This window comes from Hippoglossus hippoglossus, chromosome 1 (assembly GCF_009819705.1).
Source record: "Hippoglossus hippoglossus isolate fHipHip1 chromosome 1, fHipHip1.pri, whole genome shotgun sequence".
Lineage (NCBI taxonomy): Eukaryota > Metazoa > Chordata > Actinopteri > Pleuronectiformes > Pleuronectidae > Hippoglossus > Hippoglossus hippoglossus.
In genome coordinates this window covers 28,211,375-28,228,340 of record NC_047151.1, presented here as the reverse complement: position 1 = coordinate 28,228,340, position 16,966 = coordinate 28,211,375, and the positions used below count along the sequence as shown (strand labels likewise).

Below are 16,966 nucleotides of genomic sequence, written 5' to 3'. Positions count from 1 at the left end.
CATCTAGAGGGATAACACACCCATGAATGAGAGGAGGGGGGGGGGGGGGGCGACGCACTGTGACGACTTAGTTTATACACCGTCTAAGCCCACCTTGGCCTCTGGGAACAGCTGTGAGGTATCCGGTGACTTTACTGCTGTCGGCTGACCTCTGACTCGCTCTCCCCCTCGTGCTCCACAGCGATCGTCTGGCGCTGCTGCAGGTCAGGGCCATCCTGCAGCAGCTGGGGCTCGACAGCACCTGTGATGACAGTATTATCGTGAAAGAGGTGTGTGGCACCGTGTCCCGCCGCGCGGCTCAGATCTGTGGAGCCGGGATGGCTGCCGTGGTGGACAAGATCCGTGAGAACAGAGGCCTGGACCACCTGGACATCACCGTGGGCGTGGACGGCACGCTCTACAAGCTGCACCCACAGTAAGACACAGGAACATCGTAATGCATCCTTTTTATGTCCTTGTGTCAATCAATCGTTTGAATCACATTTTATAATAACTTTTTCACACAGACAAAAGACATTTAAAGGAGACGTATAGTTGTTCAGTGTTTCTTTCCACTGGTGCGTTATGTGGGCTTCTTTTGAGAATGTAAAACCTTAAAGTCTAGAAACCCTCGACAGCAGAGTCCCAGAGTCATGATGAGGAGAGTTGACCGACAAGGTTGATGAGGATTTGGTGTTAAAAGATAATTAAAACGTCTATAAAAAGGTTTAAATCTTCAAACACCCAATTTCAGTCAGAAACCTGAGAGCAGAGGAGAACCAAAGCTGGAGCAAAGGAAATGTGTCCAAGCAGCAGCCAACGTGAGTGCAAGTGCAGTTTGAGCACAAGCAGGAGCTGCTGGAGTGCTCGCGCAGGGTTTTAAGTGAAAGCATTACAAAATCTAAACAGTCAGTCCGTACGTCCTGCTCTCCAGCTGAAGGACCACACATGGAAGCAAAGAACTCCCATAATAATCTATATTCACGCAACAGAACCACTACAGCTCTGGGTTTCCCGTCAACCACTTTTAAAGTACTTTCACAAAGACATCTTAAGGCTAAGATCCTGGTTCTACTGTGAATCAAGTAGTAGCACCTCATCGAGTGGACTCATTGAGGTAAGATTAATATGTTGATGTGTTCGCTGGACAACTGCAGTAACACAACTCTCCAGATGAGGTCAAACTTCATCGTCCTGAATGGACTTTCCTCGCTCTGCTGCTCGTCCTCGTTCTAGCCCTGGACTGACAGAGCATCTTTTATTTCTTTCAGCTCAGTAGCGAGCTGCCTCCTAACCACAGTTTCCTGTCGCCCTCTTCCCCTCAGTTTCTCACGCATCTTCCAGCAGTCGGTGAAGGAACTCGCCCCCAAATGTGACGTCACCTTCCTGCTATCCGAGGACGGCAGCGGCAAGGGGGCCGCCCTCATCACCGCCGTGGGCTGCCGCCAGAGAGAGCTGGAGGCGCAGCAGCACTGAGGAGCTCCGCCACGTTTGTCCTTGAGATCTACCTGCTGCTCCACCGTGACCTTCACCCCCCCCCGCACAGCCCAACTCCCTTGGCAGCCGTGACTCCACCTCTGCCCCCCCCCCCCTGGCCCACCACCACCACAGCCACAGAGACATGCTGCATGCGTAGGGAATTAAAACTGAGTATCTAAATATTTATTTATACAGCACCAGAGGTTTTTATTATTTCCATGTTTGTACATTTTCCTCAATAGCTTGTCGATAATCTGATAAACCTAAACTCCTTAGCTGTGCAATATTTGTGTATTGCTAATTTTATTTTTATATGGAGGCAAATATATAATTGTATTTATATAACTGAGGCCACTTTGAATCCCAGAGGTCATTAGGATTTTGCACCATAGACAAAATGTCTGCACTTTTTATATGAGGGTTACAACCGCAGCATTTTGATGTAACTTCAGAATGAAGGACGTCCTTCTCCCTGAATGATGAAACTCCGCTGGTGCAGAGAACCAGCTCCAAACACAAGGGCTCGCCGCAAAGGGTTGAATGCAAGAGTCACGGCTGTTAAAACCATCCTCATCCCGCGACACGCTCACACTACGTGCTAGGCTACTAACCCCTCTTTGTGTAACTGTCAGTGTAACTCACATATTAACGTATTCCAGCTGCACCGTTCCATTTATTCCTCAAGAGCTGAAGAAAAAGCCCCGGCGAAAGAAAGTGTATCCTGTTGCTATTTGTGAACTACTATACTTTTGGTGTTGTGATGAATCCCCACTTCTACTCATTGTTTGTGCAAAGAATAAATGTATATTGGGCCAAGAGAAAAAGTGTGGACAGTACGAGCGCTTCTGTGTGTATTTGTGCCGAGTGTGTCTCCTGTAACGACCTGTAGCTTTCAATGTCCACAGCTCTGTCAAGACTGCATGCCTTACATTAAGACGAAAGGAGAGTGCTGAGATATTTCCTCTTTTTATTTTTATTTTTTACATCAATATAGATTTGTGAACAACACGGTGAAAAGTGAATTCATTAAATTATATTTTGTCGTGGAGTAAATCCTGGTGTCTCTTTCTTAAAATGTTCCAACGGCGGCGGCGGCGGCGCGTCTCCACTGCAACACTCTGCGTTAGGTGCACTCAAAGAAGAGCGGGATTATCTTCTCGTGAAGTTTCAGCCGTTCTGTTGACATGATGTGCCGTGGCTCAGCATTAAAAACAGAGCCGTCGACAGCTCTGACCGAAAGCAGCTGTGTGTCTAAGGATGGAGGAGGAGGAGGAATGATTTGAATATTTAATGTAAATTTCCGTAGAAGTGTTTTTTGGTGAAATTCTGCAGCATGAGAAACGAGGTCCTGTGGATTTCGAAGGACAATTTAAAAAGAGACATTTCTATTCTACACCAAACAAAATGGCTGAAAACTTAACACGAGTCATGATTCCTCCCGTGCAGAAAGTCACTCGTCATGGAGGATGTTCACAAATGTTTGAGGAGCGACGTAGATTATTGATGACTCTTTACTGCACAATTCATTGGGTCATTTTTTTTACAATTAGTTTACTCATTTAGTCTTTAAAATGTCCTGGAAATTGATCAGTGCTTAAGTCAATCTACTAACATGCAACACGTATTATTATACTTTTATTATAACCAATCGTACCATTTTTTTTCTAGAGTCACTGATTAAATGGGTTTGATCTGCGCAAAGTCAGAAAATTATGAAACACGGTGTCCTCAAACTTAATGTTTAAGAAATAGACTAAATTAAAATCCCTTTCACACAGGCATGAATCGTTAGGAATGTGGGGGGGGGGTCACTGTTGTTCCGCCTGAGATGAAAAACGTCCCTTTAAGGTTCGGTTGAGGAGCGATGCCGAATTGTGATACCCGTACATTGGCCGTTATGTATTGGGGAAACAAATATGTCGTTATCAAACTCTCACGACCGAAGAATGTATTTGAGGATTGATGTTTTACCGTTTAACCACAAATGGGGTTCGAGTTATTCCTCCGATACCAGAATGCCGGGATGGGAATGTGGCCCCGTTTGGTGGTTTGTTTGTTTATCAGCAGGTTTACGGAAAAACTCCTGAACGGATTTCCACAGAACTTGGTGAACTTGGGACGAGGGTCGAGAGAGAACTCCATAAAAAACAACTGCATTTTCTACTTTCATTAACATCGCGAGTTTCGGGTGTTTTGACATTTCCACTAACTTCTCAGAGAATAATTCATGGCTCTTGATGAAAAACAAAAATGCAGACATGATTCGAGCACTGATATCTCCGAGTGTGTGGAATTTGGTGCGGCTTGATTTAATTGAATATGACTATCATCCCATCTGAGAGGAAACCGTTCACTAACTGGTCCTCACTGGTTGGCCTGTATGTGAACAGTGCGGCTTCAACCTTCCTCGTCCAGGCAGCGCTGCGTTACACCCACCTCCAGTCTTTGCCCTTGAAAGTACGATGAGATCCAAGAACCACGCTGTGCTCAGATCTGCAGACCTGCTGCCGCCGTCACCGGAGTTCATCCATCCAGAACCAGGCTGCAGCACAGACACGATAACTCACTGTACAGACACAACCTGGACACCTGCCCACACATTTAACCTGTCATCAACGCATACAGGCAGTCATTCTGATTTACTATGCATCTTGGTCTTAATTGCCCTGTTGCTGTTGCTCGTCTTCTTTTCCACCATGGTGCATTTAATATGTTACGTCAGCCCCTTCTCTTTGCACTGATGCCATGAGCTCGCTCTCCCATGACTAATAGACACATTTTAATTTAAGATAAGATCCCACACGGGGAAATTCCCCTCGTTACAGCATCAGTCAGAACGAGGTGGAACAACAGAAACGAGACACATGTGAAGGTATAAAAGAAATACAACTATAGACAATAGACATAAGGACGTTTTAACTGTATTTGTGCATTATGCATACGGAGATATTGAGATAGACAAACATTACAACTCTCTGCTCCCTTCAGCTCGGTCAGAATTGTGTGTTATAGATTAATTTTTTCCCTGTAAGATGTTTTTTTAGTAGTATTTCCTTGTTCTTGTCGGAGGTTTGTACAAATTGTTGTTTTCTTGACCCTAGAATGGCCCTTTATGTTTAAATAATTTATATTCAAATACTTTATATTTACATCAGGAGCGGGTCCTCTCTATGGAGGCAGCCATGTTGTTGTTTTTTTTACAGTAGCCCAGACTGGACAAACTAAAAACCACAGGTTCTCTGTCATGTTTGGAAGCCGAGGGTGAGGTGAGGGCTGTTCAGCTGCAACACGACACTTCACCACTAGATGTCACTGAATTCTACACACTGGACCTTTAATATACTACAGTGAATCCTTTAAAGGACCAGTGTGTAGAATTAAGTGACATCTAGTGGTGAGCATGTAAATATAAAGGGTTCATTCTCGGGTAAAGAAAACAACAATTCGTACAATTTAGACGAAACAAACTAGTGAAAACATCACCAGGATGATTTTATATTCAATTTCTGCCAATAGATCACTTTCACCTAAATCGTACACACGGGACCTTCTAGCATCGAGTATAAGTACATAAAGATGCATGTACACGTGGTATAAGTTAACAGTAGTGTATTAAATCTGATATGACGGTGAAGTGCATGCATTATGTTGTGTGTGTGTGTGTGCATGCCTGCCTGCGTGTGTGTGTGTGTGCGTGCGTGCTGGCCGTGCAGGTATGTGTCCTACTTCCCGATGGGTGTGAGCCGCAGCTCGTCCTGTGTGTGAGGAGCTGCAGGTACGTGGAGCAGCTGTGGATGGATTAGCTGGTGTCGAGCAGGAGAGGCTCCACATCGCTTCCTGCGCCGAGTGTGTGACTCACAGTGTGTGTGTGCGTGTGTGTGTGTTTGTGTGCATGTTTGTCTGCAGCTCTCACCAGGTCGGTCGGGTGCGTTTACAGCACCGAGGGCTTCCTGCTGCATCCATCCGCCTGACACCGAGGAGCGGCGGCGCGGCACCGCAGGTCTGTGGGTCACCATCAAACACGAGCACCAGCACTGACACCGACTGGAAACCGACGGATTGTAACGTTACCTCCGCACCGGGGGGGGGGGGAGAGAGATAAAAGGCTGCTAGCGCGTTAGCTAGCATGCTAACTCTTCTGGTTGTGTATGGCAATTTGCGCTAGCTAGCTAGCAACGTAGCTAGGCTAGCGGGGGGGGGGCAGTTGTTTTTGTGTGGTGTCACACGCGTTGCCAGCAGCTGCTCGACAGGTGAGCCCTCCCGTCGGGGCTCCAGGTGCCGCCGGAGCTCGGTTAGCTCGTCGGACTCTGCGCGTTTCGTGCAAATTTCCGCGCGGCTAATGTCAACAGCTAACGCGAGCTAGCGTTAGCCCCGTCGCCGTTAACCCTGGCGGTTCAGTTACCTGAGGACCGGAGCCGCTGCACGGTCACACACACCGGGGGCGGTTCAGCTCTTTGTGTCTCTCGGTGTTTGTCGGTACCGTTAACGGACACACACTCATACACACACACACACATGGTTGAAGTGACCCCGTGCTGCGGGGCTCGCGCGCGGCACGTGCCGTGTCCTAAAACTCAGGTGTTCCAGATGCTGCACGCGACCCGTGTGATGAGCACCTGCAGCCACAGTGACGTGCACGGACCAGGCTTCAGCTCCGCGGCCACACAGCCCATCGGGGACCTGCAGGGAGTAGAGACTGGACCAGAACCCTGAAGCGGCTGCACAGAGATGCTCACCTGTTCATTCTGTGTCCCCCGAGTGTCCCTAGAACCCAGAACCGGACACTTTAGTGTCAGAGGAGGCATCTGAAGAACTGTTGCATCACAGTGGTTCCACTAGACTGCCTCATTTCTCAGGCGCCTTTTTTAAATGCAGTTGACAAATGCGTCTTTTCATCCCCGACAAACAAAGACTCGGGTGAATCCCTCCCAGGCCAAGCAATCACAAGATTCACTGCTACGAGGACATCTAGTGCACATCTGTCCGTCCTGGGAGAGGGATCCCTCGCATGTCTCTGACGTCCCTGTTGGTGTTTCCTTACTCACATTATGACACAAGCGCACATTACGTCGCCCGTTGTTAAGCCCTATGAGACAAATTGGGATTGATGTGCGTCGTGAAGAGGTAATGGATGTGACGAGATGTCCAATAGTTGAGCATCACGTGTCGTCTCAATCACCTAATGTTACACGTGTTACAAGACCAGGCGGCATTCAAACTTTCTCGTCTTGTCCAACTGCAGCCCTGTTGCTAGGCAACAGCAATAACGGCGGGACAAGCTGATGATACCGATTACGGAAATCCTCTGTAGACCAGACCGCCTCATTTAGGTTCTGCCTTCGCCGTCTACCCGGAAACACAAAGAACGCCGCCTCCTTCTGGGGCCGGTTACACTGCGTCCTCTGAAGGATGCAGCCCCTGATTTGAGACACAGCTTAAGTTGTTGTTGTCGTGGTTCACATTAGTGAGGCCCAGCTGCTGCTACAGAGCACTAGTTGCATGTTTATTACTATTTCAACATATCACGTGTCCAAATCTAACAAAATTCAACCAAGTTTAAATCAAATCGGTTCAGAAGTTTTTGCATAATCCTGCAAAAAGACAGATTGAAACGTCCTTGTCGGAGTCAACTGTCAAGATGTTTAATTAATCCATCAAATTATCTTTCCAGCACTAAAGTAAGATGTAAAAGTGGCTCAGTGTGTCATCAGTCTTTTTTTGATTAATTCAACAGGTTTTTAACAGAGATCAAGACGCTGGTGGAAACGTCCCCCCCCCGTCGTCTCAGGACCACAGAGGCAGCTCGTCACTCTCCTACAGCGCAGCAGCAGTTTGAAAGCTTCCATCAGACTCATGACTGTTTGAAGGGACACAGCCCCACCGTGGCCCATGCACTGTACCCGTTTCCCTCCCTGTCCTACTCCTCCCTCAAGCTGACGCAAAACCCCAGGCACCTTCCCCCTCTCCCCCACCCCCATTCCCACCCGGTCCCCAGCGACTCGCCGCCTCCAGCCATGGCATCTGGCACAGAGACCGTGCACTACATCCACCTCCACAACTCGAGCCAGTCGGTGCTGGAAGCCCTGCGCACGCAGCGGCGCGAGGGCCTCTTCTGCGATGTGACCGTGCGGATACATGACGCCTCGCTCCGTGCACACGCCTGCGTCCTGGCGGCTGGCAGCCCCTTCTTCCAGGACAAGCTGCTGCTGGGTCACTCTGAAATCTCCGTGCCACCTCTGGTTCCCGCTGAAACCGTGAAGCAGCTCGTGGATTTCATGTACAGCGGCTCGCTGGTGGTGCTGCAGTCGCAGGCCCTCTGCATCCTCACCGCTGCCAGTATCCTGCAGATCAAGACGGTCATCGACGAGTGCACCCAGATAATCTCGCAGAGGAAGGCAGCAGCAGGGGCGGCGGCTGCGGCTGCGGCCGCGGCTGCAGCAGCAGGAAGTGCAATGCTGGGAGGAGTTCTCCCTAAACAGGAAGAGCGTGGCGGGGGCAAAGGGCGAGAGAGCGGTGGCAGCGGAAGCTGCTCTGTTGGTGGAGCAGGTGGGGGTTATGCAAACTTCTCCAACTTCATGGCTGAATGTGGGGCTAGTAACATGGGTGCTGGGTTAGGGGGTGCCAGCGTTAATGTCACCGAGAGCGGCCCAGGCCAGATGGAGCAAGCTAACACAGTGAGTCTGATGGCGCTGGGCGACATGGGCCCCGGCTCCATGTGTGGGGACGGGATGGGCTCTGGGGCCGGCACAATCCTCATGAAGCAGAACTCCAGCTGTACTCAGGACGTCAGGTACAAGCTCCGAGACCTGTTGGCACAGACGGCCAATGGAGCCAACACTAGTAGCACAGGGAACCTCTCAGCGGGCTGCAGCTCCGGTGTGGCCAGCGTGGACAGCATCGGCAGGGACAGCCTCCGCGGCAACACAACCGACCTCTCTGATGACCTGGTGGGGATGGACAGATACAGTGAGGAGGAGGACTTGGACGGGAGAGAGCGGGGGAGAGATGGAGACAGAGACAGGGGGGCGAGCCACAGCCGCAAGCAGAGGCAGCCGCTAAGACTCCAGGTAGGGGGATAAGGGGAAGGGTTGCCATGGTTACAGCTTTCAGGCATGCAGAGCTGCAACGGTTTGCTTTTTCTTTCTTTTTCTGCTTTTCCCTCTTCTCGCACTGCATTGGCGTATATCGCTGAGATGTTTCTGCACTTTGCACAATCGAAGAGAAGCTCTCGTCTTCATTTCAGCAGTAATTTCCTTGCTGATGTTCTATGGACTTCTGCATATTTACTGTACGTCATAAAAAATGATGAGTGCCTGATTGAAGCCGAGTCGATGCACTGTTGTTCTTATAGACCATCTGCTGCTGCTTTGCTCCTGCCACTGATGAAAACCTGATTTATCTTTTGCCTCTCAAAATTGAATTGGACCCTTTTTTTCTCTCTTCAGGTGCTGGGAGGCGAGGGAGTGGTGGTGAAGGATGAAGGGGTACAGGACACTGACGGGACCGTCTATGCCTTGGAGGAAGGGAGACGAGTCGGAGAGCATGAGGGCTCCCAGGAAGCCATGGCAGGATTTGGACAGGTGGGTTTAACTCGGACGGAGGATGAGAAGAGGGAGTTTATAAATGTGAATCCACATTAGAGAGATGCTGTAAATGTCGAGCACTTTTATTGGACGTGTTTGCAGCAGGACAACAGCCGGTAAAATAACATCTTGCATATTTTAGTAGTAATTCCATGGATAGGGTTTCATATTCTGTAGAAGGAAACTTTGACTTTTATTGTGCTAAATTCATGCTCAGCATTTCTGTCACAAGTCTTGAAGTAAGTAGACGGTGGAGCAGATTTATGCCGCAGCCTGCTCTGCCCTGCAGAATACTCGGGGAACATCTGCCACGCAGTCAGAAGGATTCAGTCAAAACTGCTGCAGAGAAGTTACGACTGGAAGTAGAATGATCCGCTCGGTGTAGGAGGGTTAAGACGTTTTGTCCTTCACGCAAAGAAAAAGCATGTGATCGTAAATTGATTCAGCTCCGACACTAGAACTAATCTAATTCAGTGTTTTTTGGAGCAGTTCTTCCTCTGCAGCGCTTCAGTTCACATGATGTGAAGCATCTTCACGTTGTTGCACAGACGGTTTTCACTTCTCACAAATCACTGTGTATTATTGACATACATCTGTATCTTCATGGTCCTAAATGTTGAATGTATTTATATTGTATAAGCTGCTTTATATATATGACTATACTGCTGAGATCTGACTCAGCCATGCAACCTCAACATAGGTGGTGAATAAAACTGTGAAAACCTTTTGACTTCTAAAAAGAACGGCTGAATTCAATCACCAGATAACTATTCAAACAGGGTTATTTATTTAGAGTAAATAAATAACCCTGTTTTCACACCGACCTTGTTTGGTTCAGACCTTCGCACTCGTCAGTTTAGTTGGAAGGTGTGAAAGGTTCCTCAGACCAGAAGAGGCGTTCTTCACCTCCGACGATATAATGTTTGAACCACGACGACGTTCAGTAGGTGCATTTGAACTAGTGTGTAGTACTGTGGAGTACTGTGGAGTACTGTGGAGTAGTGTGGAGTACTGTGGAGTACTGTATTACTGTAGAGTACTGCGCCTGGAGGTGCTGATGCTGGGAGTGATACCATCATGATGTTACCATGGCAACCAAATGAAGCGCTTCATTCATCAAACAGAAAAACTACTTCCCCAAAACTGACAACACGCCAACGTCTACAAACCAATCAGAGTCAAGTATAGGTAGACTCCGCCCACGTAGGTGGCGACGACGGGACGTACGTTTGTCAGACAAACTCTTTCGTCCCTAAATCACAATGTGGAACTAAAACTAACAGATCAAATGAAACATGGAACAAACACATGAAACTTGGCTTTTAGTCCTTGAGTAAAAACCTTGTGACATCTGACTCGATACAAAACTCAACTAGATTTTATTTATTTCGATTTTCAATTTGTTCTAAATATAATTTTGGACTTGTTCAATAAAACAAGAACAAATATATAAATTCAAAAGTCTTACTTTAACTACTTTAACACTACATTTTTACTGAGGTGGTTTTCTCTTCAAATCCTGTTTTGTAAGAGGAGAAAGAAACCGCTGAGTAATAACAAGCTGGCTGAATGCAGTGTGCTCGGGTTGGTCAATAACTACCTCAGTGTGTTGTGACCAGTAATCTGATCACAGCCAGATGTTAATGACATCTGTACAGTGTGGCCACGTGCTCAAGGAATGAATCCAGCCGACATGGTGAAAGCTCGCCCCTCCACCTCTGCTTCGTCGGGCTGAAACCTCCGCCCTCCTCAGACTTGACCTCCGGGTAACATCCCGTTAGCAGGTGGGTCCACTACCGAGATAATAAATATCTATAAATACAAAGAAAACACAAATGCAACCAAATATATAAAAGTTGAATGAAGAAAATAAACATTTTTTAAATGTAAAATTAATGCATTAATGCACATATTTTCTGCTTCATTTACTCGGTGGAATATTCTGATCAGCAGAAATCCACGCTCGCACTGATCAGTCTGGCTCTCGTCTTATTTATTATTAAATATTTGCCTGTATTTAACCAGGTTAGTCCGGCTTAGGGTAAAATGTCTTCTACAAGGGAGTTCTGCAACAACATCGTTTCAACAGGTAAAGTAATGAGAGATTATTAACATGAAAACTTAATCATATAAATCACTGGAACACAGACTCAAGAGATTTCTCCCTCTGATTACTTTCAAAAGTGAATTTCCCGGAAAATAAACGTAAGGATTCATACAGCCACTGCAATATTCAATTAAATATATAATTCTGCAATTATACTCCTAAGTGGTGAATGAAACTCTCCGCCTACAACAAATAAAAGGTTTCTCACGTCTGCTCCGTGTTCGACGAGCTCCACCCATGCAGGTATTTCCCCTGAGATCACCTCCCCGTGCAGCCTTACATCAAGCCGAACGTTTGATCAACTGCTGTTCTCACAGTAATGTAGCCTGACTGGTCAGACCGCACCACGCAAATTTATCTTTCCACCCTCCGAGTGTGCTCACGTGGGGGTTAAGACGAGGCTGCAAATGCGGAAAGTGCTCCGTACACATGTGCACGTGGAAGGAGACGCAGCGGAGCACTAAAGAATGTGTAGTTAAAGCTTTTGCTTCTGTACGTATGCTGAGTTGTGTGTTGAGGTGAACACACAACACAGCTGGATTTACAGCCATGGAGCAGGTAAGTGTTCGGCCTCCGGCAGCAGGAGCTCAGTGTTCGTATTTCCGAGAGAGAACTGAACCTTTACAGAAGAGGTGCTGCCGCTCAGCCATCGACTTTCCTGGGTTCTGAAGCCATAATATTAATACTCACAAAAGTGGTGTTGTCGGATGTTTCATTTCCCGCACGTGTGTGTGTTTGTGCTGCAGGATTTCTACGATGAGCAGGGGGTGTTTTCTGAGAGTTTCTGGCCACAGAGCGAGCCTCCTCGGGCCATGGCCTTCAACCCGAGAGGAAGGGTCAACAAGCCTCTGACTCCACCCCCAACCACCCAGTCCATCAACAACCAGGTTTGTGCAGTAATGTCTGAAATCATACTCTGCGGTTACATCTAAAGCAACGTTATGGAGTTATTAAGCCTTAAAGGAGCAGATTCAGTCTGTGGTGGCGGGTGTTTAACCTGAGCCAGTGGTTTGCACTGTCTGAATCAGGCAGAAAAAGTCCAAGTGCATAATGCTCAACTGTAGATGATTTTAACAAGACCTCAAAGTCATTAAAAGCCAAAGTTTATGTGCAATATTCAGCCAGGAAATTCTTAAAATATCAGGAACTCTAAGAGGACTTTGGTTTATTTGCTGAAGCAGCTGATCTTGAGGAATATTCTGCTTTTCAACGTTTTAAAAATGACTTTATTCTGAAAGTGGCCTCTGACTTTCACAGCACATCTTGTCCGTACGTCCTGTGATGTGCACTGTTCGAGCTGAAGCTGTTCAGAGTAGTTCATTGTGTACAAACTGTGAGTGTGTGTGTGTGTGTGAGTGAGAGAGACCAGAGCAACATTTCATCTGCTGAAGGGGAAAAATGTCTCGGTGTTCGCCGTAAATCTTTTCTAAGTTTAAGACCTGTTCCAACAAGCATGACTTCTGTGACATCACAACTAGTTTCAAGCCAATCGTTATCCGGCATGCGACTGGTATAGATGTGACGTGGACATACAATGAGGATTGACACGCTGAAGTTAAATACACATTGTCAGGGAGTCTCTATTGTTCAATATGAATAAAAGATGAGATCTTACTTTTAAGAATGTTAAACCAGGTAATTGAGCTTCTTGTGGAGACGCGGATCATTATTTCCAGCTGTATATCTTTACGTGTCCACGCCTAGAGGGGACGTCTTTTCTGCTAAAATGCAAACTCTGCTGTCAATGAACTGTTCCAGTGGAGAAACAGAGGATATGGTGATTACATCAAAAAGCTGACTGTTTCCTAAAGATGCTTCATTTGGCCAAAACATCTGCTGCATTTCTTCTGGTTTCTGTGATGATGTTTGACAGAAGTGCAGCAATAAAATAGGAGAAAAACATAAAAACACAGAAATCCATATGACGGCTTCAGTTTTAATGAGTCTGTCTCCAAAACACCTCCCACACAGTTTCCCTGACGGAGGTGAGGATTTGAAAAGTTTGATAGAACAGTGGGAAATGTAAATGGAGCCACTGCCACTCTGTGTTATTTATCAGCTTTGTGCAATATTACATAAAATGAAATGTAAAATAATATTATTATTTACTTTTTGGGTGCTAATGGATCGTAATCAACTGTTTTACGAAATTGTGTTTTTAATTGAATTGACAGGATTATTTTGAAGAGGACGGGAAAGGAAATGAATCTTGTTTACATATAACACATAATTATAGTTTTGTTGTTTTTATAGATTTAATATTTTTTATTTATTTAATAACACATTAAAAATCTAAACTGGTGTCACGCATCAAGATCTATGTTTTAATGACTGTTTATAATAAGGAATATAAATAACTATTTTGATTCCTCTTCAGCTTCTGTTCCAGTACCCGGTGAGCCAGTCGCAGCCCCCGCCATTCTACGTGGGTGGGCCCATGGGCGGGATTGACAGCATGGCGGGGAATGAGCCCAGTCAGCCGGCTCCGCCCCCGGCGCCGATGACCCCGGCCCCACCTCCCTCCACCTCCTCCTTATCCACGGGCCCCTCCCCTTCCTCCCAGGGATCTGAGACCTCGTTCGACTGCACGCACTGTGGCAAATCTTTACGTTCCAGGAAGAACTACAGCAAGCACATGTTCATCCACTCTGGTAAGACACGCCTCCTTCTCCTGCTTCTCACCTTCGCTTGTTGAAAGCAATCGGCGCCGATGGTTTCTGCGTCTCCAGGGTTTTAGATCTGGCATATCTTGTCATGGATCCAGTTCCCACGTGATAGACTGGTCCGGTTTAAGTCTTGTTCTGTTTCTGGTCCCGGTTTATTGACGCATGAAAACCTTAAATGTGAAAGACCTAAAGTGAACTGTCTCAATCTTTCCAGGCCAGAAACCTCATCAGTGCTCCATCTGCTGGCGCTCCTTCTCCCTGCGTGACTACCTCCTCAAACACATGGTGGTGCACACCGGCGTCAGGGCCTTCCAGTGCTCCATGTGCGGCAAGCGCTTCACCCAGAAAAGCTCGCTCAATGTGCACATGCGCACCCACCGTGCCGAGCGCACCTTCCAGTGCAACGTGTGCCACCGGGCCTTCACACACCGCACCTTGCTGGAGCGCCACGCCCTGCAGCACGCCCACCACAACCCCCAGGCCCAGGGCCAAGGCCAGGGGCGTGGAGCCGACATGACCTCACCTACCAAGCACAGTCCTCCGGCTCTGGGAGGGCCCTCAGGTATGGCTGGCCCCGCTGGCATGGTCGGCAGCATGTCCAACATGCCCAGCCACGGAGCTTCCTCCACCTAGAGCAAGGGACGGGGAGGTACGGGGGAACGGGGGGGAGTCAGCGAGCCCATCCCTTATTTGGTCCTAGCAGCCTTGCTGATCTTCTCTTCTGGTGGGAACTGCGCTCAATCGTTTTAGTGTAACACCACCTTCAATCAGGGTTCCTACACAAAGCTGGAAGTTTCCACAATTCAGTAAATTAAAAAGGTGGTTTTGGAATTGCACAGAAGTCTTGTAAAAGTTAAAGGGGAGGGGGGGGTTGAAATGTAGTTCCCTTTTTAAATAGTTGTAATCCTGTGTCGTGACATTTGTTAGTGTGACGACGAATAATCAAGCTGTGGAGCAACAATCACGCACCTTGAAGAACAGCCATTAAGAGTCCATCCAAACAGAGGATGTGTAGGAACCCTGGTTCAAAGACCAGAGTCACCAAAGAGGTTAGGAAGGCCGAGCGGGTCGGGGTGGGCGGAGGCACCGGGTTATCTAGGTGGAGATTATGGGTATTGGGTGGGTTGAGGAATTGGGTAATAATGAGATGCAAGTTGGGGAAACCAGGGGAAAGGGGGGGGTGCAGGGTTTGATTCACCCTCAATTCATTTAATTCATGTTGAGAACTGGATTCAGATCAGTTCTGATAAACTGAATATAATGTTTATCTCAAGATCTCAGCAGAGCAGCTGAGTAAAAAGTTCAAGTTCTGATGAAAGTAATCAGAAAATTAGATCTCGTCTAACAGCTGTAGTGATAGGGTCATTTAACCGCCTGTCCACCAAAGGTGTCCAGAACTTTAATGTTGCATTCGCACCAAACATGAAGAGAAAACATTAGAGACAAAGTCAATGAAGCGGCAGACGCACAATTTGCGTCGCACGCAATATGTGAAATATTCTAGCAGGTCATCAAACTGGCCACGATCCTCAGGTAGCGCTGGACATGACAGTCAACCAGACGCAGCTCCTGGGGGAGACGGTGAAATGTCCAGAGCTGTGTTTCACCTCGGGATGATCACATAGACTGTTAATGACCTCCTCTGGCATTTCCACAACACAGCACAACACAGCACTTGTAGTTACTTCAGCCAGTAGTTCGTCCTCTTCTTCTTCCAAAGGACAGGCGGGTTCTGGTGGCTTGTGTTTGCTTGTGTTGTCCTCACCAGGACCTCGAGACTCACTTGAAAACTGGCTTTGTATTTGGTGTGAACGTAGCATTTGATCCCAGAATCAAAAGATTTCCTTCAGATCATTAGTTGCTCGTCTTTCCACATTGGTCCAAAGACCTCGGGAAGATTTGGAAATGCACTTTCAGTTCTCAGCTGAACCAAATTTAAAAACTAGAAGCACGAATGCTCTTATCTCACCATGTTGAGGAAAGTGGGAACAAAAATCCTGGATCTGCCTTTTTATCCAGTTTGGCTCCAAAATGTAATTAGTTTGAGCGTAATCCTGCTAAATAACAAACCAATGACTAACTAGACAGAAGGTGAATCCATGTTAGGTCAATGTAATGACATTTAGAGTTAAATACTCTTAATTACTGGGCTCCATTAAAGTAGGAAAACAGGAGAAAGGTTTGAGTTCACACACTCACTGAAGTCGATGACTTCCTCACTTTCTATATCTAACTGTGGATCAAAGATTCAGACAGTTTTTGCTTCTCATTCATTCTTTAAAAAAACTCCAGGGCAGAGAAAATGCTCTTCATGAATTAATTGAATTGAATGTGAATGGAGCCCGAAGCTATTCAGGAGCAGAGCGGCTGACAAAGACGGTTGTTGATGAATGATTCGATGAAGAAGGAAAGTAGTCTGAGCAGAGCGGGGCTACAGCAGGGAGGGAGGGGGGGAGGGAGAGAGAGGGAGGGGGGTGCAGCACGGGAGAAGCAGGAGGAGGAGGAGGAGGAGGCGGCGGCGGCGGCGGCGGCGTGACGCACAGCAGTGTGAATGAAATTCACCATCATCCATCAGACAGCTTTGTAACATTTTCCACAGGCGCCACCGGTCGGCCCCAGGATCATATACCTCGTACCAGGACGAGCCCCCGACGGCTCGGAGGGACACTATTTTCTCATTTGAAATATTTGGGAAACATTTCAGCATGTTTTACACACACACTCTCTTACAGACACACACACACACCTACAATTACCTCGGTGGTCCAAAGACAGGCATTATGCTTCACATCTTTTAAGCTACATCAAACGAAGAAACAGTGAAAACTAAAGCTACGATAGATCCATTTACGTTTTAAAAAGCTTACTAAAGTACTTCTATGTAAAATTCCTGTACATCGCTTGTTCTTCGTTGCTCATGTGATTCTTTGATGCAGAAACAGCTCAGAACGTTAAAAAAAGAAAAAAAGAATACAACTTTTAAAGTGAAAGAGCCATTCACAGGAAGTTAAACTTGGTTGAATAACTATGACAAATCAGTGACTTTTATCAGGATTTTTATTGAGTGTTTGGTTGTGTTTGTCTTTCAGGGCTCTGGTTAATAATAAATGGGAAGTGTTTGTTGCTAAAAAAAAAAATTTAAAAAATATAAA

General features: G+C 46.9%; 2 protein-coding genes and 1 long non-coding RNA gene across 6 annotated transcripts in view; 2 read left to right on the top strand and 1 right to left on the bottom strand.

Moving 5' to 3' along the window:
* LOC117769057 (hexokinase-1-like) overlaps window positions 1-2,282 on the top strand; it is a 19,485-nt gene extending 17,203 nt beyond the window's left edge. For all 3 annotated transcript variants that reach the window (XM_034597766.1, XM_034597857.1, XM_034597681.1), the window contains 2 exons: window positions 182-415; window positions 1,305-2,282. In XM_034597766.1, the coding sequence (XP_034453657.1) occupies window positions 182-415; window positions 1,305-1,455 (385 nt within the window). In that variant the 3' untranslated portion in view covers window positions 1,456-2,282. The remainder of the gene's footprint in view (window positions 1-181; window positions 416-1,304) is intronic.
* Window positions 1-6,087, bottom strand: part of LOC117769329 — a 17,613-nt gene extending 11,526 nt beyond the window's left edge. For both annotated transcript variants that reach the window (XR_004615197.1, XR_004615201.1), the window contains exons 1-2: window positions 5,372-6,087; window positions 3,895-4,000 (exon numbers count right to left, since the gene is read on the bottom strand). This is a non-coding gene — a long non-coding RNA (uncharacterized LOC117769329). The remainder of the gene's footprint in view (window positions 1-3,894; window positions 4,001-5,371) is intronic.
* Window positions 5,314-16,966, top strand: zbtb45 (zinc finger and BTB domain containing 45). Its single transcript, XM_034598100.1, has 6 exons — window positions 5,314-5,458; window positions 7,193-8,525; window positions 8,904-9,038; window positions 11,895-12,035; window positions 13,526-13,799; window positions 14,029-16,966. The coding sequence occupies exons 2-6, from the start codon at window positions 7,473-7,475 to the stop codon at window positions 14,445-14,447; spliced, it is 2,022 nt and encodes a 673-aa protein (XP_034453991.1). The 5' UTR covers window positions 5,314-5,458; window positions 7,193-7,472; the 3' UTR covers window positions 14,448-16,966.